The sequence below is a fragment of the Ovis aries genome, chromosome 1, assembly GCF_016772045.2.
Source record: "Ovis aries strain OAR_USU_Benz2616 breed Rambouillet chromosome 1, ARS-UI_Ramb_v3.0, whole genome shotgun sequence".
Lineage (NCBI taxonomy): Eukaryota > Metazoa > Chordata > Mammalia > Artiodactyla > Bovidae > Ovis > Ovis aries.
Genome location: NC_056054.1, coordinates 3,376,579 through 3,403,517, shown reverse-complemented (window position 1 = coordinate 3,403,517; position 26,939 = coordinate 3,376,579). Strand labels below are relative to the sequence as shown.

At 37.6% G+C, this 26,939-nt stretch overlaps 1 protein-coding gene across 1 annotated transcript; it reads left to right on the top strand.

Annotated features, from left to right (window-relative positions):
* Window positions 1-812: 812 nt before the first annotated feature.
* Window positions 813-26,939, top strand: RBM44 (RNA binding motif protein 44). Its single transcript, XM_027964223.3, has 15 exons — window positions 813-885; window positions 1,949-3,552; window positions 3,838-3,893; window positions 5,723-5,899; window positions 6,525-6,708; window positions 6,799-6,821; window positions 6,952-7,030; window positions 9,332-9,446; window positions 10,319-10,447; window positions 12,429-12,508; window positions 12,597-12,670; window positions 14,803-15,091; window positions 21,325-21,470; window positions 21,610-21,754; window positions 26,002-26,939. The coding sequence occupies exons 1-14, from the start codon at window positions 813-815 to the stop codon at window positions 21,731-21,733; spliced, it is 3,153 nt and encodes a 1,050-aa protein (XP_027820024.2). The 3' UTR covers window positions 21,734-21,754; window positions 26,002-26,939.

Genomic DNA, 26,939 nt, shown 5'->3' with positions numbered 1-26,939 from the left:
AAAATTTATCACATCTACAGAAAGCCTATAACCCCAAAGTTTAACAACCGTTTCCTCAGTGTACCGTTACCCTAGAAGAAGCTATAGAGACCATTTAGGGAAGAGTATTTTTAGTAGCATATTTGGGGTTCTTAAGAAGACCCAGCCTCCCCTTCATTTAAGGAGTTCTAGGTCTCTACTCTGACACAAGTCTGGGAATTGATTGAGGAGCCATGACTCTTATTTGTATGATTCAGGTTAGAGTTTTGTTCACTTGACCTAGAACTTTTCTGCTTTTGGTAGCCTAATACATTTCTTTTTTGGTAGCCTAATACATTTTCCAAATGTTCCTTGGAAATCCTGAAAGAATATGTCTTATCTGTTTAAATAATGGGCTTCCAAGTTGGCTTAGTGGTAGAGAATCAACCTGCCAGTGCAGGAGCTGCAGGAGACATGCATTTGATCCCTGGGTCGGGAAGATCTCCTAGGGGAGGAAATGGCAACCCACTCCAGTATTCTTGCTTGGGAAATCCAATGGACAGAGGAGCCTGGCGGGCTATAGTCCATGGGGGTCACAGAGTCAGAAACAACTGAGCGACTGATCACGCGTGCATGCACGATATTTAAATGATATAATCTTTTATTGTAGCTCTCTGTTCATATCTTAAAAAAATTATTCAAATGTCTTGCTGTTTTATTAGCCCTCTGATATTAGAATCCTTGACTATGATTACTACTCTGTCAAATTCTTGTTTTTCTAATAGTTTTTAAAATATATGCTGATTATCATAGTTCAATATTTATACCTCTTCTAGGATATACATCCTTGAGTGATGCAAGCCACTGCAGTGGTTGAAACAGCTTCTAATAAAGGCTACAACAATAATGGAAGAAACATTCAGAAAGGTAAGAGGCCTTACCTTTGGTTGGCTTTATTCTAGATGGAGAGAAGTAATTAAATATATAAAGTGACTTAGCAGCAGCAGCAGACTTAATATTAATAGTTCCCTCCTCAGTGTTGCTGTATGTTAAGCCTTCCTACCAGTAAGGTGAGATGCAGCATGTTTTTAACTTGACAGATCACTCAGGTGATTTCTGGCAAATGTGAGCAGCCTAAACAGGATCTCTCAGGTAGATGGAAAATTTAAGAAATAGAAGTGAGCTAGAAGAGGGGATTTATGTCCAGCCAGGCTTTCAGGAACTACTGACAGGTACAGTTGCCTTCAGGGTAATAAGTGGAAAGTGGGCAGGTTGACCTCTGCTACCCAAGGAAAGATTTTTTCTTTACATTGATCTAAAATTTCTCTTTCTGTCATAAGGTAGAAGAGAAAATAACAAGGGCATAAAAAGCAAGATGATTAAGCTTTAAGTGTTTATGAATACATGTAGTTAAGAGGACTTTATGATAAAAATTCTTTTTCAAGTCAGAAGGGAAATAGTGGATTTTTCAGCAAATAGTAACCTTAGTCATTCTGCTTAGTCAGCTGGAGCTCATATAGCACAATACCATTGAAGTGCCTTTAACAACAGGTACTTATTTTTTCACACTTCTGGAAGCTGGAAGTCCAAATCAGAGTGTCAGCATGGTCAGATCTGATAAGGGCTCTCTCCAGCCTTGTATCAGTGGATGACCACCTTCTTGCAATGTCCTCACGTGGTGGAGAGAAAAAGAAAGCAGCTGTCTGCTGTCTCTTCTCTCTTATGTGCACTTATCCCATTTTGAGGGTCATGACCTCATCTAGCCTAGTTACCTCCCAGTGTCCCATCTCTACATAGGAAGTTAGGGCTTGAACACATATGAAATTGAGGGAAACATAATTCAGTCCATAGTAGCAATTACTTAGGGATATTTGTCATGAATAATATAAAAAGTATTCCTCCATTGGGAAGAGCTTGGGCCAGACTATATCTAAGGTCTTATGTTTAAATTCTGTGATGTTGCTAACATTTTATCATTTTTTTTAATCAGATGAGCCTTCTCATCGTAAGAAAGAAAATTTGTTATCTCCTAATGGTTGTAAAGAAGCCAAATTGACTTTTCCTAATGATTACTATGATTCCTTGGCATTCAAAAGAAGAGCTAATGATAAAGAAATCAGCAGTATTGATAAGATAGATTTATTGGAGCCATCTTTTACTATGAGTTCAGACACTAACATAGAGAGTGCACACTCTCAGTCAAGTGAATTTGAAGATAGTATTGACTATGCTTTCCTGAATGAAACCTACACTATACATTATTCAGAGTCAAAACTAAAGAGTGAAAGTCTTATTCATTTAAATTCAGAGTTAGATTCTGAAATGCAGAAAAGAGAAGAGGTGTTTTTTGATATTTTGGAACATGAAGGTAATAAGACTACTGACTTGGAAAGAATCTACAAGATTTCATATGATGATTATAAAAAAGCTGCTGAAGATGTGCAAAAGCCTGATATAGATGAAGACTCACAGCAGGAATATCACAGTGCAGAAGAACAAGAGTGTATAAATAACCATTTGTCATTTGACCAGGCAAAAACATTAGACATACCTAGTCTGGAAGTTTTGCGATTAAGAAATTCAGGCTGTGAAGTTAAATGTGCTAGCAATCTAGAAGACAGTCATGTTAAACTGGAAAGTAATTCCAGCATCTCTTTAGATTCAGTTGATGTTTATGGACGAGAAGATTCACCTCATGTCTCCACATTTCAGAATTCTGTTATGTTAAGAGCATTTCATGAACCTAAATATGGAAAGCGTAAGGAGCAAGAGACTAGTGTAATGCTTCACACAGTATTGGATGAAGTTGTACTCAGGAGTAGTCATCTTGAACACAAGGAATCTCAATCTAAGGGTTTCCTAAACCCTCAAAAAGCATTAAAAACTAAAATTTATACTCGCAAAATGAACCCTCAATTAACTGAAAGTAAAGATTCTATTGGAAATGTAATTGTTGAGGACAAAATGTTGCAGCACCTTGACAATCCAGGCACATTGCCTCAGGACAAAGATTTAGAGACATTACTCCAGTCTTGTAAAGATTGTCAGACTTCCTCTGTTTTTGATGATTCAGTAATTTCTGCCTGTGGATATTCACATTATGAAAGCCTACAAAGCACCCCTAACCCAGCCTTGGATGTTTCTATTACTCTACCACGGTCTGCAATCAGAGATAATCAGGCAGTAGAAGAAAGTGGCTCCCTAAAAGTTGCTAATGGCAATACCATCAGTAAAGCACACTTTCACAATATGGAAGGACCGTGTCCCAAATCAGTGACAGATGCAGCAAGTTGTACAGTCACAATTGATCAGATGGTGGATGTTAGCACTGATTTTAGGGCTTGTTTCACAGCAAGCAAGGCGACAAGTGCAAGATCCTCTGTAGTATCCACATCAAGCAACACAGAGATAACAATGATGAATAAAAAACGGCCTAGTGAATGGCAAAGTGAGAAACAAAGAAGTGTGGCTTGTAACACAGATTGGTCATATATTCAAGATACTGAAGATCCACAGATGACTATGGCAAAAGGGCCCGCAGGGAAATCTCTCTCTGTTGACAATTTAAAATCTAATGGAAATGTCCTAAATAAGGTAAAACCAATATGATTAATAATAAAAATGTATATATAGACTTTTAAAGGTACTGTTTGCTAATGTAAACGTTTTGGTTTATTGATTTATATCAGGGATTTCTGAGGCTTTGGTGAGAAAATGCTGGATGAAGGGAAAAGGTGACTAGATTGTTACCAACTCTGTTCTTCTCTGGGGGCAGTTATTACCACAAAATCAGTTAAGAGTTTGGATTTTACATCTTAACAGATACAACATGTATTGTTTGTCATATATGTCTAATTTTATTTTAAATAATGTTTTCAGGATTCCCTGGAGTTAAAAACATTTGAGTTCACAGACTTAAAGAAACATTCTGAAAGGTAAGTCAGATGTATATACTTCCAGATTGTCGTTCAGTCACTGAATCGTGTCTGACTCTTTGCAGTCCCATGAACTGCAGCATGCCAGGCTTTCTTCCTTCACTTATCTCCCAGAGTTTGCTCAAACTCATGTCCCTTGTGTTGGTGATGCCATCCAACCATCTCATCCTCTGTCACCCCCTTCTCTTACCCTCATTCTTTGTCGGCATCAGGGTCTTTTCCAATGAGTCACCTCTTTGCGTCAGGTGGCCAAAGTATTGGAGCTTCAGGGTCAGTCCTTCCAATGGATATATGCTTGCAGATACATCAGTTTAGGTCATCCACTCAGTCGTGTCCAACTCTTTGCAACCCCATGAACTGCAGCATGCCAGGCTTCCCTGTCCATCACCAACTCCTGGAGCTTGTTCAGACTCATATCCATCAAGTTGGTGATGCCATCCAACCATCTCATCCTCTGTCGTCCCCTTCTCCTGCCTTCAGTCTTTCCCAGCATCAGGGTCTTTTCCATTGTGTCAGTTCTTCACATCAGGTGGCCCAAGAAACACAGGAGGAAATAAAGTAGTAATTTGCTTTTTGTGTAGGGTACTTTCATGCTCAGTCGCTCAGTTGTATTTGACTCTGTGACCCCGTGGACTGTAGCCTACCAAAATCCTCTGTCCCTGGAATTTTCCAGGCAAGAATACTGGAGCAGGTTGCCATTTCCTACTCTAGGGGATCTTCCCGACCCAAGGATTGAACCTGTGACTCTTTCATTGGCAGGCAAATTCTTTACCACTGTGCCACCTGGCAAGCCCAAAGGGTACTTAACCATATAGAATGATAGCTGAGAAGGATTCGAAGAGATCATCCGCTTCAGCCATTTGTCTTGAAACACATAAATATTAGAATAATATAGAACATTAAAGCTTTTTGCTTACTGAAATTTAAGTCTAATTCCTTCAGAAAGCTAATGTCATCTTTGTTTATCCAACCCAGACTCACACTAATTTAATTACTTTGTTTTCTTTCATTGGATCCCCTGTAGACCAAAACAAGATAGCACATTTGGATAAAAAATCATATATTGGATAAATAAATACTTATACTGGAGTATTTTAGTCTTGATTTTAATTCAGTGTATAATTTACTTTGCATTCATGGAGAACTAGATGGTGGGGAAGAGGAGAGAAAATGGGAGGTCTCAGAAGTCAAATAGTTTTCATGTTCTGAGGCCATTTACTTTTTCCTTCATTTATCCTTATTCTCCTAATGAGTTTAATCTGGTGTCCAGTCCTATGCAATTAAATAGTTGGTTTCAAGAGACAGAAGTATTTGGGAACAGTTAGAAGTGGCAGCTAGTAGGAAGGGAAGAGCTATTAACATTCAAAAGAAGTAGTGATTTTTTAGCTTTTTGATATGATAACAGCAAAATATTTACTTATAATAACATAAGCATTATTATTTTTGAAGTATAAATTATATTTTCTGTTTAAATGGTAATATGTAAAAACCATTTCCTCCAGAATATTTATAACTTTTAAAAACCAGTGTTTGATTTAAGTTGAAAATCTGTTGATTCTGGATATATGTTAGTACTTTATTTTAGAATTTTTTTCTTGGTTAAAAAAAGAAGTATGAATTTGAGAATTATTTACTCTCTTAACTTCGAAAAAGAATATATGTAGCTTTGACTCTTGACATCCTTGTTTTAAATCAATTTCTTTAGTGGAAATTGATTTAAACTTAACAGAGAAATGTTAGAAATTTAAAACCTGTTTCTGGAGGCTTTCTTTGTCATTAACACAGAAAAATATTTGGAATCTTACCTAATCCGATTTTTTATTTCAAAGGGAATCTCAGCTTCCTAAAGAGGTAGAGAAGAATTTGCCATCGAAGTGCTGTCAGCAGATAATGCAGAGAGCCATCCAAGCCGAGTCGCATCTCTTAAACGTTCACTATCAGTTGTGCCGTCGCCATTGCAGTGACATTTACAGACTTGTGATGGAAGATAGAGAAGGACTAAATAGGTGACTGTTAGGGCCTTTTTGTGTATTACCTGTTCTTTGAATTGAAGTATAGTTGATTCATAATATATGTTTCAGGGATATATCCTAGTGAGTCACAGTTTTTAAAGATTATACTTCATTTATAGTTATAGGTGATTGTTAATTTTAAATCTGTATCTTCCTAGAAACCTATCATTATAAATTTACTCTAGAAAATTTCTTTATTTTTCATTTTTGAAGGGCAAAAAGAGGGTAGATTGTAACTGGGTTTTTAACTAGCCTAAGGGTAATTAGAATGTAGTAATATTTTAATTTCATGGACAGGCAACAGTGCATGTTGGGATAATGGATCCAGTAAAAAGACAGATTCAGTGTTTATAAAGTCCAAATATGGATGAAGTCAGTTGGAGTGTTTTTTATGACATTCTACCACATTCTTTCTGGCTTATTTGTATACTGAGGTTTGCTTTTACTGCCCCAAGAAAAGCATATCTTCTGTGATTCATTTTCTGTTATTAAACATTAAAAAAAATTTTTTAGAGATCTGTTAGAAGTAAATGTATATAGATGTGTAATTTGATGTTAGTTTTAAATGGGTGGCTTGGGCCTAAATAATTTAGTTTTTATGAACTTAACTTTTGAACAGGAATTTATCAAGTAATTCTACTAAGAAGGATTTAGGATCAGCACTACTGTCGGTTTTAGGAGACTTAAAAGTTAGATACATGAATTTGAAAGAAAAGATAAACAAGGGTATACCACTAGAAGAACTGCCTCCCTTGTCAATAGAATCAAGATTATTATCTGCCTTCTCTACTTTTGCTTTCAGGGTATGTATTTATGTTTTACAAATGAAATTTTTACTTCGTTTGGACAGGAAACACTTTAAAAGCTTTTTCTTCCCTTCTTTCTCTTTGCAGCTAATGAAAGAAGAGTCACATATGTAAGTTATGTATTCATCTAGTTTGAAATTTATTGAATTTTAAAAATTGGTTAATTCAGTTAACTTTGTTTTGTTTTATTCTGTATTCAGAATATTGATAAATGCTTTAATGAAATGTTAATCTGTTTAGCTTTTCAGGAGCAGATTCTGAACTAGATCATCAAAGTACACATGATGGTTCTTCTAGCCTAAAGAAGACACTCTCTCAAGTGAGATTTTTTTTTAAGCAGTTCATCAAGTATAAGTCTTTAGTTTTATGGCTTGCACAGACTCATTTTTAGGAGCTCTCACATCCTTCTTTTCATTCAGCTGGCTTGCTTTGGGGCTTCCCTGCTGGCTCAGATAGTAAAGAATCATACTACCATTTGAGGACTGTGGCTGATTAGAAGGAACATAGTGTCCTGACCAAATGGATGTCAGTAGCGTATGTTGCAGAGAAGGCAATGACACCCCACTCCAGTACTCCTGCCTGGAAAATCCCATGGAGGAGGAGCCTGGTAGGCTGCAGTCCATGGGGTCGCTAAGAGTCGGGCATGACTGAGTGACTTCACTTTCACTCTTTACTTTCATGCATTGGAGAAGGAAATGGCAAGCCACTCTAGTATTCTTGCCTGGAGAATCCCAGGGGTGGTGGAGCCTGATGGGCTGCCGTCTATGGGGTTGCACAGAGTCGGACACAACTGAAGCGACTTAGCAGCAGCAGCAACAGCATATGTTGAGTAAGATGACCACACAGATTGTCATCAAATCAGGAGACTTTGAGGATGAAAGTGAAGTCGCTCAGTCGTGTCCGACTCTTTGCAACCCCTTGGACTGTAGCCTACCAGGCTCCCCCATCCATGAGATTCTCCAGGCAAGAATACTGGAGTGGGTTGCCATTTCCTTCTCCATGAGGATGAAAGGTAGTGATTTAATAATTCACCATGACAATTAATATAAAACTTTGACTGTCTCTGGCAGATCATAGTTTATGGTCCCCATCACGTTAATCCAGTGTAGTGAAAACTAATGTGCTATGCCTTTATCTCATGAGGTAGTATAATATCTAGTTCATTTTAGATGGAGCAAAGTTTCATTGCTTCCTTGCTAAAATGATGAAAATAGTTTTTAAATGCCTTTCATAGGTTTTCTTAATTGATGTTTGTCAGATGACAATCTGTGTAAGAGTACTTTGAAAACTGAAGTGATAGAGAAACATGAGTTATATTCACTATCAACAGAGTTAGAAAACTGAAGTTTGTTTCTGCTTTCCGACTTTGGTCTTAACCCTGTGGTTATATTATTATTTGGGTAGTTATAAATGGTAAGATGCTTCCCAAAGCCAGAAGTGAAATAAATACTTGATTGGTTTATATTCCTTTCTCTTAAGACAAATGATGAAAAATAAATTAGCAAATTAGTTATTCCATCATTCTGTTCTTTAAAAAGAGAAAGTGTCAATTATCCACAAAGAATTAACAGGTCTAAAATCAGATTTTTAAAACTTACATAGTTTGCTTGAACAACTTGTCCATTTAATGATATGTGATGTTCTGGAGGGATTTTGTTTTTCATCATTATAAAGGTAGCAATGGTGTAACCTGCTTATTTGGGCAGAACAATCTTTAAAAGTACAAGATGCAGATATAACATATTTATAACCTTAATTTTGATTCTAAAACAGTATCTTCTTTAAGTTAGGATTACTTTTTAATACCTGTCTCACTAAGTTACGCATGAAAGTATTTCAGCTACTTATGTACCTCTTTATAATTTTTCTTAGTCTTGTACTACCTATAATGTTGTTTGCTTTGTATTTTTTTAAATGATTCTCCTTTTTTAAAAAAAAGTATATGTGAAGAGTAACACGTGTGGGAAAGAAATATTAGACTCCCCATAAATAAAAGGTATAAATAAGCATACATTAAACATATAACTTAAATGTTAATGTGAAAAATACTTACATGTATACCTCCAGAAATCTTCTCAGGTACTTCTGGTGTGTGGCTGTCACACTTTGCTAAATAGTGATGGTGTTCACATACAGGGGCTTCCCTGGTGGCCCAGGCAGTAGAGGATCTGCCTGCAGTACAAGAGACCACCCGCAGAGCAGGCGGCCTGGGTTCCATCCCTGGGTCAGGAAGATCCCCCAGAGAAGGAAATGGCAACTCATTCCAGTATTCTTGCCTGGAAAATCCCATGGACAGACGAGTCTGGCAGGCTGTAGTTCATGGGATCGCAAGAGTCGAGCACAGCGTAGTGACTAAACCACTGCCACCTCACATACAGTCACTGTGTAGCTAGTTTCAAATCGTAATTCTCATGCGTGACAGACATGACACTGAATAAGCAGATCACTTAGGTTCAGTTTGCTCGTCTGTAAACTGGGTTGGTAATGATTTTGTCTCATAGCCTTTGCTATTGTGAGGGGTAAATAATGCCAGTAAAGCGTACCTGCCACATAGTAAGAGTGCATAAGAACTTAGTGTTAGTCCTTATTTATTATTTTTGTTCTTGTTATTAATCCTTAGACATCTCTGTTACTTGACAATGGTCATCCTAAACAAGATAAATCACCCGGAGAGGGTGGTTTACAAAATGATGATATAGATGTAGACTTGAGTCAACTAAAACTTGATGATAAAGGTTAGTATAAAAATATTTGTCTTGTGTTATTGCCAGAAAGTAAATGACAAAATTTAAAATATCCCTTCTGCCCATCTATTAAGTTAAACTTTTTAATTAACTGAATGACACAATTCTGATTATGAGTGTTAGGTATGTTCTTGTTACGTCTGCTTGATACCTTTAAGGTTACTTAATATATCTGATAATGCCAAATAATAATACACATTTTTTCTTCTGGTTCATGTTTTCCAATTCAAAAAATTCTTTTTTTCTGTCCAGTTTATATCTCTGTAAACTGTGTGGTTTTTCTTTTTTTTCTTTAGTTTTCTCTATGAAAAGATTATGATCGTTCCAGGAAGATCATTAATTCAATTTTTAATGAAATAAAGACCTGTAGCACTGCTTAACCCCTTTTTACAGATGTTTACTATTATTCTATCTATAATGTTTCTTCTTCAGTAAAGGAAAATTCAGAAAAATACGGAAATTTTCTGGTTGTCCAGTGGTTAAAAATCTGCCTGCCACTGCAGGGGACAGAGGTTTGCTCCCTGGTCTGGGAGGATCCCACATGCTGCAGAGCAGCTGAACCTGTGTGCCTCAGCCACCGAGACCCAAGCTCTAGAGCCCGTGCACCACGGCAGGAGAAGCCACCACAATGAGCAGCTCACTTACCGCAGCGAAGAGGAGCCCTGCCCACTGCAGCTGGAAAAGCCCGCATGCAGCAACAGGGGCCCAGTACAGCCAAACATAAATGAATGATTTTTTTATCAGGAAATAAGACTTAATAAGCTAGGAATCTGTGTTAATTAAAACGGAGGCAGATCACACAGCTACCATCTCAATGTTAAACGCTGTACATAACTCATTGCTAATTCTCTTCAATTTCTCAGACTGCAAAAATTACCGAGAAGTAAGTGAAGACTGGTTTGATGCTAAAGAGAACCTGACTGGAGCAGACTTCTCAGGAATACAAGAAAATCAGATAGAACAAGACAAAGGGGACCCGAAGTTTACCCTCGGTTGGTTCTTAAAAGTTTACTAAGAAACCCTAACCTAGCTCATTCATAAAATAGTGCTTACCTTCTTCTGTAGTATTTGGGTGGGCGGCGGGGCGGGGGGCGGGCAGGTGCTGTACTGTTGTAACATTTTATTCCCATTTGCTTTCCCACATGTTAATAACTTAGTCTGCTTCAAGAATGTTTTCATCTTTAGATGGCATTTAATTGCTTATGAAGCTTGGAATTTCCTCTAGTATCTGAGATTACTGCCCCTCTGTCATTTCTAATGATATGCTGTTTTCTCCTATTTATTTTATATATTTCTATGGATTTTTGTTTTATTCAACATAATAGGATACTTTTATTTTTTCCCTGCTTGATATATAATGTTTAAGATTTTTAAGCAAAATATAAAAGTTAAAATTATCTGAAGTGTCTCTAACCTGCAATAACTACTAGTATTCATTACCATTCTTCAATGTGTTTCTTTATACTTATATTTAATATACATGTATAGTTTAAAATAAATGGCATCATATTGTCTAGTTTTAGTGTAACTACTTTTTTCTTTCTTTGCATTATTTTTCTCTGTATCACTTATCAAATGCTGTGTAGTTTGTTTACTCGATATTTTAACTGCCTTCCCACACTCAAAATATCAACTCAGTGAGGTTTTGTTCACTGCCTACACCCAGTGCCAGGTACAGCATTCTACCCGTGGGGTATTTAGTAGATATGCTAAACTTATGAAGGTGAGGTGATGGGTACAATGTTGTCTCCTGATTCTTATTTACTGCCTTTTCTACTAATATTGTAGCTCCTTGCTCCCTCCACACCCCAATGTAAAATTATAAAGATAAGTAATTCATTCTCTCTATACATTATAAACATTATACATTATACATTTTCTCTCTGTACATTATAAACCAAAGAGATTATAACAAGTTAAATAAAGTAACTTAATGAAGAAGGTTAGGTATTAATTGCCTAGAGATGAAGGACTCTGCCTAAATTTCAGCACCATGGCTTATTAGATTGGTGGCATAAACTCCAGACCTCAGTGTCCTTACTTGGAAAGTGGACACGTCAATGGTTGCAGCTTAACAGGGTGGCTGTGCTCATTGCAAGAGATGACAGACACCCAGTGTTAGCACATTGTACAAACATGGAGAGCACTCAAGAAGCGTTATGCTACTCGTAATACTTAATGAAAAAAATAAAACTTAAAAATACCCTATTTCATAATAAGACGTAAATAGAACCACTCTAAGGGTTTATTCCTCAGATATTTATTGTTCGCCCTCTGTGCGCCAGGTTTAGATTTTGGTGGTAACTTGAAAGAATCTCAGTTCACTAAATTCTTCTTGATTTCAGACCAGGTTTGCTTCAAAACAGAGATCATGAAAATGTCGTCTTAATAACTTTGAATTTTTTCATCAAATGAGAAAAAAACTATAATTCTGATATTTTGGTTTTTAAATAATACTGAGTCATGTGTCCACCCTTTTTTTCTTATATGCAGTTACCATTACCACAAGCAGTATGCCTGCTGTTGATACTTTTGCCTGATTTAAAGGTTTCCTTGGTATGTTGTCCTAGCAAGGAGTGTATGTAAAGAGAGCCCTCACCAGCATGCACACAGCATCCTGGGTGCATCCAGCATCCTAGATAGCACTCTCTGAACCAGAGATAAATGGAGATACTTTCTTTAGTGGTTGATGTAATTAATTAGATGTTATTGATCCATTTTTGAGCCATAAGGGACTAAATATCAACCAATCCAACCTCTTTATTTTTAACATGGTATGATTAAATCCCAGAAATTTTGAAACTGTGCTTCAGGCTGTTACTCTTTAGCCTAGTACTGATACTTGGTAATAGCTTTATAATCATCTTTATGGTAATAAAAAATGAAATCTTTAACAATTTTTACAGTCTCTCTTTAAAATATTGATACAATAATGATTATGTTCTGCTGTATATCATATTTATCTACAAGCAGAAATAAAGAATGTGGAGCCCTTACGAAGAGATAAAGGTTACTTGATGCACGTTGGTGGCCTCTGCCCTTCAGTGTCTGAGGTATGCCAGGGTCTATTTTTTGAGCTTCACTTTCAGATCTATCAATGTTCATATTTTGATTGTTCTGCCTTTCTTTATCTTCTTTTAGGCTGATTTAAGGTCTTATTTCCAAAAGTATGAAATTTCTGACATTTCAATTTATGATTCTTCTCCTAATTACAGGTATGTTTCCCAAATTCAACAAATGTACCTTTGCTGGGTATCTGCTGTGTGTAGGTCTAATTAGCGGTCTGCTCTGTACTAAATGTCAACCACTTTGGTGATTAAGCCAGGAGTTTTTCAGCCCAGAATAGGAAATGTCAACCCACTCTGGTATTCTTGCCTGGAGAATTCCATGGACAGAGGAGCCTGGTGGGCTACAGTCCATGGGGTCACAAAGAGTCGGACACAACCAAGCGATACTGCTAACACTTTCTTAGCCCAGAAGAGGAATACACATAGCTGCAGTCATTAGTTGGTGCTGTTCTTAATCAAGTCTTTCTTTCATTATACTTTTTAACATGTTACTAAGGAGATATAGGAGAATTTCTGAGTTTTCTGCAGTTACCTTGTTCCATACCATTTCATGGGGGCAGTAGAGTACATTAGTTAAGAGAACAAGCTCCTCAGTTAGATGGCTTGGACTCACTTCCCAGCAACTTGATGAATAAGTTTGGTCAAGTTACTTAACCTTTCTGTATCTCAGACTCTTCATTGATAAAGTGAGGATAATGATGATACCTACATAGCATTGCTGTGAAACTGTTATGAGGTAAATAAGTAAGCCTTTAGAAATAAAGCCTGGCATGTAATGGGCACTCAGAAATTATATTCAGTTTTATTATTTTTTATTTTAATTACTTTTCAGTTGATACTTTATTTTTTAGATATATGGCTATATTATCTACAGACAGTCATTTCTAATACATATGTTGCTACTTCCTTTTTTGTGGTATCATCAGAGCATTCAAAAGTATCAAATAAGAATGGTGATAGCTTAATGGAAATGCCTTTACTGTTTTATCACAAAAAAGTATAGCTTTTTATTTCAGATATAAAAATTAAAATACATTTTAAAAGGATCCCATTTGTAGTTGGGTTGAAATTTATTGAAAGTGTTTCATTTTGTCTTAAATATATAGACTTAAAGAGCATATGCTTTTTTTGACCCATTAATACATTAATATATTTCAGTATATTAAAAGTGGTGTTGTGTTCCTAGGAGTATTATTACTGTTATACTTGATGTGAAAGATTCTTTCAGTGTCTTATTGAATCCTTTGAAAAAGAGAAACTATGTATTTTTATTCCTTGAAGTATTATACATTCTATGTGAAAATTTAGGAAATATAATTAAATACAAAAATATAAGGTTAAAAAGATTTATCATGGTCCCATCTTTTGAAGACATCTGCCCTTCAGAGTTGATATATTCTTCCATTTACACTGTCTATTTACACTGTCTAGAGCTGGCTCTTTCAAGGAGGGCTCTTGCCCAGCCTTCTCACTTAAAAAGTTAAAATTCTGGATAGATTTTCCAACTCTTTTTGGACTACATATTTTTTCAGTACAAGACCATAGGACATTCTCTTCTGCTGCTACTGCTGCTGCTGCTAAGTCGCTTCAGTCGTGTCCGACTCTGTGCGACCCCATAGACGGCAGCCCACCCGGCTCCCCCGTCCCTGGGATTCTCCAGGCAAGAACACTGGAGTGGGTTGACATTTCCTTCTCCAGTGCTTGAAAGTGAAAAGTGAAAGTGAAGTCGCTCAGTCGTGTCCGACTCTTCAAGACCCCATGGACTGCAGCCCACCAGGCTCCTCCATCCATGGGATTTTCCAGGCAAGAGCACTGGAGTGGGGTGCCATTGCCTTCTCTTCTATTTTCTGCTAAATGTTTTGGAATTTTTCCTTTCACATTTAACCCTTCAATGTATTCAATGTATCTTTCAGATACATTTATGTATATAGGGATTAATTTTAATTTTTTAATGTGGATAGCTAATTGTCCTGAGAACACTAATCTGTGTAATAACTGTCATATATTAGCTTTGCAAATGTTTTACATTAAATTTTTATATAAAATTAATAGATAATTCAGAAGAAATGCTGTCTTTTATTTCCCATCTTTGAGTTGTGTTTTTTTTTTTTAGTTGTCTTAAGTATTCTTCCTGATCCCAAGGTAAGTGTAGTGACTTTTGTTTTTAAGAGCAGTTATTCTTCTGAAAGATACCTGCTAGCCAATAGTTACACAGTGATGTTTAAGGCCATTTAAAGTCATTAACAAGAACCTTTTGGTTTTCTGCTTTTATGTTTTAGATATGCATCTCTTGCTTTTAAAAAAAACAGTGATGCAAAGATGGCTGTGAAAGAAATGAATGGTATAGAAATAAAAGGGAAATCAGTAAATGTGCGACTTGTCAAAACTCCTGGAGAATATACATCACCACTTTCCTCCAAAAATGGAAATAAAGTTAGTTTCAGTAATTTGGAAAAAAGTACCAGCAAAGAAATCAGCTCACCCTCCTCTATTTCTAGACTGCCCAGAACTCGGCCGAGACAGCTGGGATCTGAGCAAGACAGTGAGTTCTTCCCTTTTGACCAAAAGGTTAGTTTTCTTGATCAAGCCCTTAAATGGTCTTCTCGTATGCTATATTTCAATAAGTAGCTCTGTAGGACAAATAACTCTAGGACAGCATCATGAAATGGGAATAAGGACATTAATCTGAATAGTTTCTAACATTGACTCCAAACTAGGCCGCTTCTGTACAACTCCAGTTGCTCCTGGAGGAAACAGATCTTCGCAAACCTTGCTGCAGAGAAATTCATTTCTCCTTACCTAGGCTCTTGGCCAATTCTGTGCAGTCTTTTTATCTCTTTATCTTGGACAGTATTACTCTGCAAGTGGCTACTTACGCTTTCATCATTCTCTTTTTTTCACAGCTAACCTTATCTCATAATTATTAAAACCATAAAATATAGTCATTTTTATTTTGTATGCTCTCCTCTTTACCTCGTTGAGGTTTTAAATGGCACATGGAAGGTGATAAAATTGACTTACTCATTCTTATCTCTGTACTGCTCAACAAAATAGCTGGCATCCTATAGGCATGCCTTAGATTTTTTTTTTTTTCAAGTTACCTGCAGTAAAATTCGCTCTTTTTGCTGTCTTGAGTTTAGACATATGTACATAGGCATGTAACCACCACCACAATCAAGGTATAGATCTGTTCTATCATTTCAAAACATTCTCTTGTGCTCTGCTCTGTTTCCTGTTTCTTTTAATCTAATTTTACCTTTTATAGAATATCCTATGAATAGAATATTATATAGCCTTATTAGTCTGGCTTCTTTCACTTAGCTTAATGCATTTTATTACTGAGTTCTAAGAGGTTTTCATATTCTGAAGATAAATCATCTATCAGATAGATATGAAATTCTCAAATACTTTTCCCAGCCTATAGTTTGCATTCTTTTAATAGTGTATTCTCAGAGCAGAAGTTTTAAATGTTGACAGATTGCAATTATCAGTTTTTTTAAAGAGTGTTTTTAGTGTTGTTTCTGCATTTCTACACATAAACCTCTGCGTAACCCATGGTCACAAAGATTTTGAGTTCATTTTTATATGATATGTGAGATATAAATTGAGGACGCTTTTGGTTTGTGTTTTTGTTTTGTGTGTGGAATTGTTCTAGCATCATTGTTGAAAAGACTAGCCAATCTCCACTGAATTGTCTTTGTGCCTTCATCCAAAATCAATTGACCATATTTGTGTGGATCTATTTCTAGAGTGTCCTCTTCTATCTCTCTCAGATTTTCCACCAGTATTACATATCTTGATTATTATAGCTTTCAGTGAGCCTTGAAATCAAGTAGAATTAGTCCTCCAACTTTATTCTTTTCCAGAATTGTTTGGGCTATTCCACTGTCTTTGCCCATAAATCTCATAATTCTGCTTGTCACTGTCTATTAAAAAATCCTGCTTGGATTTTTACTGGAGTTAGTTGGACTCTACAGATCAGAGAAAATCCCTTTTTAATAAATGGATGAAAGGAAAACATATTTGTTGAATAAATGAATTGAGGTTTTTTTCCCTTGAAAGTAAGATAAAGGGATCTCTTCTCCCTGTGTCCATATCCCATTCTTTCCACTAATTCTGGAGTTATCCCATTGTTTTTCTGTACCATTAGTGACTCTGTTTCTACTCACAGGCCTTTCTCCACTTAGAGTTATGCACAGCTCTTCCTAATCCTGCCAACATTTCCACTTGACTTTTCATTCTTTTGACATGAACATCCTTATTTGTTCTGTGATTTTTCCTGTCAAACCTCCCAAACAAGTACTTATATCCAATGTCTGGGTTTCTTTAATTGTTCCTTTTCTTCATCCTAATAATCTGACTTCAGTCTCTTAAAATTTTACTTACAGTGCTCTTCCTGTAGTCACTAGTGACGTTGTCATTGGTCTTTCTCCCTGTCTCCCTCCATTTTGACCATTTAGCCCATTGGATGTTGGTCATCCCTTTCTTTCAACTCTTCTCCATTCATCTCAGTGACACTCGGTGTTTAGGATGGGTTTTTGGTGTGTAGCGCGAATCCGTAATAGGAAAGAAGGAAGCAAAACTACAGTGGGATACAGGGGGACTTGACCTGGAGCTTTGGAGCTCTGGCTCCTCCCTGCCCCTCACCTGGTCTCTTGCCTCTACATCCCTGTAAGTGCCTTTCTTTGCTTCTCTCTGCACACTGGCTTTCTCTGTCTGCTCATGACTTCTCACCCTCCAGGAGGCTTTATTTTGCTTAATTCTGACTCTACAGAGATTTTCAGTTCAAGCTCCTGTCATCATTTGACTAACTCATTTGCTCTGTGTTCCAGTTCCACATTCTTTAGACAGGGAATCTGATCCAGCCTGATTTTGGTGTTCATGGGTTCAGGTAATAACAGCACTCTTGGTCCTGTCAGCAGAGGCAGCAGGCTATGGAGCTGGTAGAGGGAAGGTCATGTGTTGTAAACAGGGCACCATGGACTGGGCCAGGAGTCTGCTGTCCTCTAATCTGTGGACAGGGCAGCTCTTGTTGCATCTTCGTTAAATTGTACTCTTACTTTTCTAGCAGCTTCCTGTCACCTTTATTCTCAGATTCTTAACATTTTTTCATTATATTCATTTATAAAGTATTTATTGACCATAACAAGAGTTAGAGAGTGATGATTAAGAAGAACAGATTCATAACCTGGCTTTACTACCTACTCATCATGGGCTGGGCATGTTACCACCCTCCTTGTCTGAGCATCCTTATTTTAAAATGGGGATAAGTGTTCCTGCCTCATGAATGTTGGGAGCTTTCAGTTCAGTTCAGTTCAGTTGCTCAGTCGTGTCCAACTCTTTTCGACCCCATGAATTGCAGCATGCAAGGCCTCCCTGTCCATCACCAACTCCCGGAGTTCACTCAAACTCACATCCATCGAGTCAGTGATGCCATCCAGCCATCTCATCCTCTGTCGTCCCCTCCTCCTCCTGCCCCCAATCCCTCCCAGAATCAGAGTCTTTTCCAATGAGTCAACTCTTCGCATGAGGTGGCCAAAGTACTGGAGTTTGAGCTTTAGCATCATTCCTTCAAAGAACACACAGGGCTGATCTCCTTTAGAATGGACTGGTTGGATCTCCTTGCAGTCCAAGGGACTCTTAAGAGTCTTCTCCAACACCACAGTTCAGAAGCATCAATTCTTCGGTGCTCAGCTTTCTTCACAGTCCAACTCTCACATCCATACATGACTACTGGAAAATCCATAGCCTTGACTAGACGGACCTTTGTTGGCAAAGTAATGTCTCTGCTTTTTAATATTCTATCTGCTGCTGCTAAGTCACTTCAGTCGTGTCCAACTATGTGACCCCATAGACGGCAGCCCACTAGGCTCCTCTGTCCCTGGGATTCTCCAGGCAAGAATACTACAGTGGGTTACCATTTCCTTCTCCAGTGCATGAAAGTGAAAAGTAAAAGTGAAGTCACTCAGTCATGCCTGACTCTTAGAGACCCCGTGGACTGCAGTCTAGCAGGCTCCTCCGTCCATGGGATTTTCTAGGCAGGAGTACTGGAGTGGGGTGCCATTGCTTTCTCCAGCTATCTAGGTTGGTCGTAACTTTCCTTTTAAGGAGTAAGCATATTTTAATTTCATGGCTGCAGTCACCATCTGCAGTGATTTTGGAGCCCCCAAAATAAAGTCTGACACTGTTTCCACTGTTTCCCCATCTATTTCCCATGAAGTGATGGAACCAGATGCCATGATCTTCGTTTTCTGAATGTTTAGCTTTAAGCCAACTTTTTCACTCTCCTCTTTCACTTTCATCAAGAGGCTTTTTAGTTCCTCTTCACTTTCTGCCATTAAATGAGTTTAATACAGAAAATTCCTCAGAACAATACCTGTCATGGAGTGTGTACTCAGTGAATAAGGAAATGGCAACCCACTCCAGTATTCTTGCCTGGAGAATCCCATGGACAGAGGCTACAGTCCACAGGTTCGCAAAGTCGAACACGATATTGAATAACACACAACAACAACACACACTGTTATTTACAAGTAACTTGGCTTTCTTGGAAAACCCATTTTCTCTGAGGTTTCAACTGCTACCTAAACTATTATATCAGAATTATTTATTTATCAAATAGTATACCAACTGTGTACACTATTGTAGGCAGTGGGAAAGTAGCAATGAACAAAACAGACAAAAATCTGTGCTGTTAAAGAGCTTAAGGTGATTCCCTGGTGCCTCAGGCAGTAAAGTGTCTGCCTGCAATGCTAGAGACTCAGGTTCGATCCCTGGGTCAGGAATATCCCCTGGAGAAGGAAATGGCAACCCGCTCCAGTATTCTTGCCTGGAAAATCCCATGGACAGAGGAGCCTGGTAGACTACAAAGAGCCTGGTCACAAAGAGTCAGACAGGACTGATCAACTTCACTCACTCAAAGACCTTAAGTCTAATGAAGGAGATAAGGAAATAGGCAAATGTTTAAAACATATAACATTCTGATTTGGGAGATCTCATATTTTATATATCTTACCTTGAATTTTCTTCTAGGTAGGAAAGTGCCAGCTCTTTCCTTGTTGAACTTTTATGGGATGTACAGTGGTTTCATACAATTTATAGCCTACTTGCATTGTTGTTATTGTTCAGTCACTAAGGCGTGTCTGACTCTGCAACCCATGAACTGCAGCATGCCAGGCTTCCCTGTCCTTCAGTATCTCCCTGAGTTTCGTCCAACTCATGTCCGTTGAGTCAGTGATGCCATCCAAGCATCTCATCCTCTGTTGCCCCCTTTTCATGCTCTCAATTTTTCCCAGCATCAGGGTCCTTTCCAGTGAATTGGCTCTACACCTCAAGTGGCCAAAGTATTGGAGCTTCAGCTTCAGCATCAGTCTTTCCAATGAATATTCAGGGTTGATTTCCTTTATGATGTACTGGTTGGATCTCCTTGCAGTCCAAGGGACTCTCAAGAGTCTTTTCTAGCACCACAGTTTGAAAGCGTCAAGTCTTCAGTGCTCAGCCTTCTTTATGATCCAGCTTTCACATCCATGCATGAGTACTGGAAAAAACATAGCCTTGACTATATGGACCTTTGTCTGCAAAATGTCTAGGATTGACAAAGCTGTTCTTCCAAGGAGTAAACGTCTTTTCATTTCGTGGCTGCAGTCACCATCCACATTGATTTTGGACCCAACAAAATGAAATCTGACACTGTTTCCACATTTTCCCCATCTGTTTGCCATGATGTAATAGGAACCAGAGGCCATGATCTTAGTTTTTTGAATGTGGAGTTGTAAGCCAGCTTTTTTACTCTTTCACCCTCATCCAGAAGCTCTTTAGTTCCTCTTTACTTTTTGCCATTAGGGTGGTGTCATCTGCATATCTGAGGTGGTTGATATTTCTCTGTGTAATCCTGATTCCAGCTTGGGATTCATCCAGCCCAACATTTTGCATGATGTACTCTGCATATAAGTTAAGTAAGTAGGGTGACAATACACGCCTTGTCCTACTCCTTTCCCAAGTTTGAACCCATCTTGTTCCATGCCTGGTTCTCACTGTTGCTTGTCCTGCATACAAGTTTCTCCGGAGGCAGGTAAGGTGGTCTGGTATTCCCATCTCTTTAAGGATATTACACAGTTTGTTGTGATCCACACAGTCAAAGGCTTTAGCATAGTCAGTGAAGCAGAAGTAAATGATTATTTTGGATGGTTAATAGTAATTAATTGATCATTTTAATTTTGTCTCCAGTCTGATTATAAGATATATAACTGATGGTTCTATTTTATAGTACTAGTTTCCCCCCTCCCCAGCATGTTCTGGGCATATAGGTTGTTCATTAAATGTTTAGTAAATAAGACATAGATTGTAAGATATAAATATGTGTATATAATTACCATGTAGACTAGCCTTTCTCTATCAGGTTGGGTAAAAGAATTAAGCCTTCATGCCCTAAGCCTAAGATATCCATTGTATGTAATGAATGAACCTCTCTCCTGTGCATCTAGAACTGGTTATGTCCTATCTTAGGGAAAATTGAGAAAATAGTTAACATTATTTTCTGAGTCCTGTGGATCAGATGAGTAATCCTTTTTGAGAAAGGCTAATTTCAACATAGCCCATATACTTGCCATGTGTTTGGCATTTTTAAAAATAAGTGGCCCTGAATACATCTCAAGTAAGTCTACTTGGTAGGAAAAAAATAATCTTAAAGTAAATGTTTTAGAAATTTTGATTTTACTATTTGTAGCTTTTTAATTTAGAATAGGCTGAATTGTATCTGTAATCATCACTGATTTAAATAAAACTTTAAAATGTTTATTTAGGGTGTAAAGAAGAATTGTAAACAGATTGAGTCTACTAAATTATTACCTGATACACCTATTCAGTTCATACCTCCAAAAACACTGAACCTGCGTAGTTTTACCAAGATCATAAAGAGACTGGCTGAACTACATCCAGAAGTTAGCAGGTAATGACTACAGTTATATTTTAACTGGTTTTAAAAGTTTGTATAAAAATAGAGTTCCTTTCAATAAATAACTAAGCCATACTTAGAATGTGCTACTTTGGAAAAGACAAATGCTCATGTATGTTTTCCTTTGGCATAGAGATCACATTATAGATGCTCTTCAGGAAGTAAGAGTAAATCATAAAGGTTTTCTGAATGGCTTATCTATTAATTCTATTGTGGAAATGACTTCCTCTGTTTTGGAAAACTCTGCTTCCAGTTAGGAATAAAAGAAGCAATAAAAGGTAAGTCAGTCATATCTTTCATATTTAAACAGTAAACATTTTAAGCTATGGATTCCATTTCCTTTTCAAATAAAAATTATATTGAAAATAATAAGATAATATTACAAACTCTAAAACAAGCATAGTGATTTGGTTCACTGTTAATGCAAAACTAGTTAACCCAAAATTTATTGACTTAAGCAACCTTTATCATCACCTAGTTTGCAGGTCAGAATTCAGGAATGGCATAGCTGCGTGTTTTTAGCTTAGTGACTCTCGTGATGTTGCATCAAGGTGCTGGCATGGGCTGTGGTCATCAGGAGGCTTGATCGAGACTGGAGACCGCTCCTGAGACAGCTTCTTCCCACGGCTGTTGGCAGGGGCCTCTATTTCGCACCACATGGGCCTTGCTATAGGGCTGCTTGAGTGTCTTTGCAGCGTGGCGTCTGGCCTCTTCAGAGCAAGAGCCATCAGAGAGAGAGCGAGATGGAAGCTGCAGTGTCTTTTATGACCCCACCCTCAGGAGTCATACTCCATCATTTCTACCACATTCTGTCCGATGCAAGTCACTATGTGAATTCACACTCTTGAAGAAAGGTGTTTCAAGGAATTTGTGTATGTACTTTAAATTACCACATACAAACATAGAATCCCTGTTTATAAAATAATGGATGAGGTCTCGTTCCTATTTATAGCTGTCTGGGTGAGTAAAGCCAGCATTCCACAGCAAATAGTTAGAAAAGCTGAATAAATATAAAGACTGTGCCTGCTTGAAGACACAAGAGAGCTATCAAGATACTATGAGTTATTGGGCCAGGGTAAGAGAAAATTGGGGCTTCCCTGGTGGTTCAGTGGTGAAGAATTTGCCTGCCAATGCAGGAGACATAGGTTCGATTCCTGGGTCAGGAAGATCCCTAGAGAAAGAAAGGGCAACCCACTCTGGTATTCTGGCCTGGGAAATCCCATGCACAAGGAGGCCTGGCATCCTGCAGTCCATGGGGTTGAAAAGTCAGACACAACTGAGTGACTGAACCGTAACAGCATGTGATAGATGGTTTGCAAAAACAGCCACAATTATTCCCTTCCCCATAACCATGCCCCCTTTGCAGTATTACTTGGAAGCTCCTCTGATCAAGAAGTGGTGTCTCTTTACCCACCGCTTGAATCTAGATTGACCTTTTCAGTTGCTTGTACCATTTCCAAGCCTAGCCCTCAAGAGACCTTGATCACTCACTCTGCTCTCTCAGAAATTTACTGCAGCCACGTAGGGATACCCAGGATGCCTGCTAGAGGATAAGAGACTATAGTCACCCCTCAGCATCCATGGGAGATTGGTTTCAGAAACCCCCACAGATACCAAAATTAGAGGTCACCCAAACCTCTTGTATAAAATAGCATTATTCAGTCTTCAAGTCATATCCAGCTCTTTGTGACCCCATGGACTACAGCATGCTAGGCCTCCCGGTCCCTCACCGTCTCCCGGAGTTTGCCCAAGTTCATGTCCGTTGAATCAGTGATGCCATTCAACCATTTTGTCCCGTTGCCCTCTTCTCCTTCTGCTTTTAATTTTTCCGAGCATCCCAGTCTTTTCCAGTGAGTCGGCTGTTCACATCAGTGGCCAAGGTCTTGGAGCTTCAGCTTCAGCATCAGTCCTTCCATTGAGTATTCAGGGTTGGTTTCCTTTAGGATTGACTGGTTTGCTCTCGTTGCTTTCCAAGGGACATGCATATAACCTACTCACATCCTCCTGTACACTTTAGATCATCTCTAGATTATTTCTAATATGTAATACAACTGTAAATAACTATGAATAGTTGTAAATACAATATAAATGCTATAAATAGTTACCAGAGTACAGTAGATTTCAAGTTTTGCTTTTTGGAGCCTCCTTGAATTTTTTTCAAATGTTTTCAGTCCATTGTTGGTTGAATCTGCAAGTGCAGAACTTGAAGATATGCAGGGCCAGCTGTACATGGAGGCTAGCCGAGGCATTCCATCCTACATCCAGCTTCCCTTGAACACGTGACAGAACCTAGCACAGATCAGCAGATAACCTACCAACCTGGCAGCTATCCATAGATGCATGAGTGAGCCCAAGCAAGGGGAGCTGAATCACCCAGAGGAGTCTAGCCCATTGCTAAGTGCAGAATCAGAGGCTAAACAGATGCTCACTGTTTTAAGCTACTAAGCTGTGAAAGTTATTTGTTGCACAGCAAAATTAATTAATTCAGATGTATTATGTTCAAGGAGACAGAAAACAGGGTTAAAAATTTTAGTGTAGAACTGGAAATATTTTAAAGGAAATTCCGTTAATGAAAAACAGAATAACTTAGATGAATAATTCAATTAATAAGTTCTATAGCATATTAGACAATTGGAAAGGTCAGAAAAATTATGGAATGAAGCACAGAGATAAAGGGGTGAAAAACACAGAAGAAACAAAGATATACCAAGAAAACCTCTAATAATTTGTGCAACTGGAATTTTAACCAAAAAGTAAAAAGGGAGGAAATAGAGTAGACACAATATTTGAAAAAAATTTTAATGATAAAACATGTCAGAAATGTAGTAAAACTTTCAAATGCCAAGCAGGAAAAATAAAGAGACCTCAGAAGAACTGCCTGAATGTGATCCTGGTGACCACCGTGCAAAGCTACTGGAAGTCAATGAAACCATTTAATGAGCCCCCAAAGCTTTATGAATAAGGGGATAAGCACGAGAAATTTTAAAAAAAGCGGTACACACCTGCACACCCAGACATAAACACATAGGAAAACTGAAAACGAAAAGAAACGCTATAAAGCAACTGCAGAAAAAAAAGTGCAATTAAACTGACATGTGATTTTCAACAGAAGCTGTCAAATAAGTCTACCAACCTAGGATTCTGTACTCACAAAAAGAGCCTTCAAGAGTAAATGTGAAAAAAATTTATTTTTACTCAATTAAGAGCTAAGATAATTTGTTACTTAGAAGACCCATTGTAGTAGAGAAAATACTAAAGAGTGTTTTCTAGAAAGAAGGAAACATTTCAAATGAAAGGTCAGAGATGCAGACAAATTGAAGAATAAAATGTATACTATATAAAACAAGAATAATGGTATTTTATAGGGTCTAATATAATTAACGTATGACAATAATAGCATGTAAGTTGAGAGAGAATTAAGTACTGCAACTGTTCAAAGCACTGTAACTTGGGAAGAGAGTAAAATGTACTGTGTTGGCGGTCCCCAGCACCACCCCCGAGAGCTAGAAGTAAAATCTAAGAATAGAGGAAAAGCCTCACACTGTTGTATTTGGCATTGATTTCTTGGATATGACACCAAAAACACAGACAAGAAAAGATAGATAACCTGCATCAGAATTTAAACCTTTCATGCATCACTATCAGCGGTAAAAAGGCACCCTACAGAACAGGAGGGAGTGTCTGTACATCATTTCTCTGACAAGGACTAACATCCAAAACATGATAAAGAACGCCTGCAACTCAACAACAGCCCAGTTTAAAAACACACGAAGGATTTGGATAGACGTTTCTCTGTAGAAGATATGCAAATAGTCAATAAGCGTATGAAAATAGGCTCATTATCACTAATCATTAGGGAAATGCAACCAAAACCACAATAGGGTATTCACTCCACACCCATTAGAATGACTGTTATCCTCCTGCCAAAACCAGAAGATAACAAGTGTTGGTGAGGATGTGGAGAAATTGGAAACTGTGCATTGCTGGTAGGAATGTAAAATAGTGCAGCCATTGTGGAAAATGGTATGACCATTCCTCCAAATATTAAAATAGAATTATATGATCCAGTATTTCCACGTCTCAGTATTTACTGAGTTTAGTGATATGCCTAGTAGGGCGTAGAAATCAATGGCAAATAAGTATGAAAAGTGAAAGTGTTAGTCACTCAGTTGTGTCCCACTCTTTGTGACCCCATGGACTGTTGTAGCCCATCAGGCTCCTCTGTCCATGGAGTTCTCCAGGCAGGAAGACTGGAGTGGGTTGCCATTCCCTTCTCTGGGGGATCTTCCTGACCCAGGGATCGAACCCAGGTCTGCTGCATTGCCAGTGGATTCTTTACCACCTGAGCCACCAGGCAGGCATATATAAGCATATAAGTACATATAGTTTTAATTGATATGATAAATGAGTTAACTAACAGTGATTGGTTTAGTAATAGGGTGTACTGATAACTATGTACTTTCGTAATTTTGGATTTAGTGTAACATTTTATTGTTGGTTTCTTCCTTCTTTTCTTGACCTCTAGAATTTCCTTGGAAAGCATGAGTTCCTTTCTGCAGAGAATGTTCTCCAGCAATTAGGAAAAAATTGTGGTAACAGCAAAACGATATAATTAAATAGGCTCGATAAATGGGGTTATCTGTTTATAATACTCTCCTTTATATAGCCATCTCTTAAAATCTAGCAACTGTTGTTTCGACAATATAAAGATCTGTATATAAATTAAAAGATACTTTTTAATGTTTATAGACTTTGTATTTCAAACTTGTCACTTAGAGACTTGAAGCTGCATGTTTTGGAGCAGAGACAAAAATGGTGTCAATTTCAAAAATCTATGTTAAGTCAGTTTTTAAAATATTGACCAATAGAAAGTATTATTTTATATGGGAAAAATATAATTTGCCTGAAGTTCTTAGTTTCAGTTTTCAGTTATCTTAAGACTCTTATATTGGACCATAGGATAACAGATAAACAAACTGGATCCACAGATACTCATTTTGTAATGTATATGTTTTTAAGTTTCCAAAATAATTACTGTTGTGATGCATTAATAGGTTTAGATGTATGTACCCTGTTTTCACTAGGAACAGTGAACCCATTTCTGCTCTGGTAGACTGTTTACTTAAATGTAAAATGGTCACTGTATTGATTATGTTCATTTTATAAGAAGTTCTGTTATATTAGGTTAGAGTGTACATTGGAACACTTTTCAAGACCTATTCTTTGGCTTTATCTGATAACATAAATTCCTTTAATTGCTTACTTTTAAAGGTAACATATTGTTTAAAGTTAGAGTCTTACTAATAATAGTAAGATGAACACTTAAATATGCACTTTCTTCAAATGTTTAAAATCTTTATAGCATTAACATGTAGCTGGTATTGCTTGATTAAAAGTTACCTATTTAACATTTACATTTGGTGTATTATATTTAATAAAGGTAGAATCTATAGTAAACTTTAA

What these genes read in the sequence shown, in the direction of transcription:
- RBM44 (XM_027964223.3), top strand. Translation starts at nt 813, where the DNA reads ATGCAAGCCACTGCAGTGGTTGAAACAGCTTCTAATAAAGGCTACAAC. An exon ending in TTAAAGAAACATTCTGAAAG is followed by an intron (nt 3,894 to 5,722) that starts GTAAGTCAGATG and finishes TTTATTTCAAAG; the next exon opens with GGAATCTCAGCTTCCTAAAG. An exon ending in GATAGAGAAGGACTAAATAG is followed by an intron (nt 5,900 to 6,524) that starts GTGACTGTTAGG and finishes ACTTTTGAACAG; the next exon opens with GAATTTATCAAGTAATTCTA.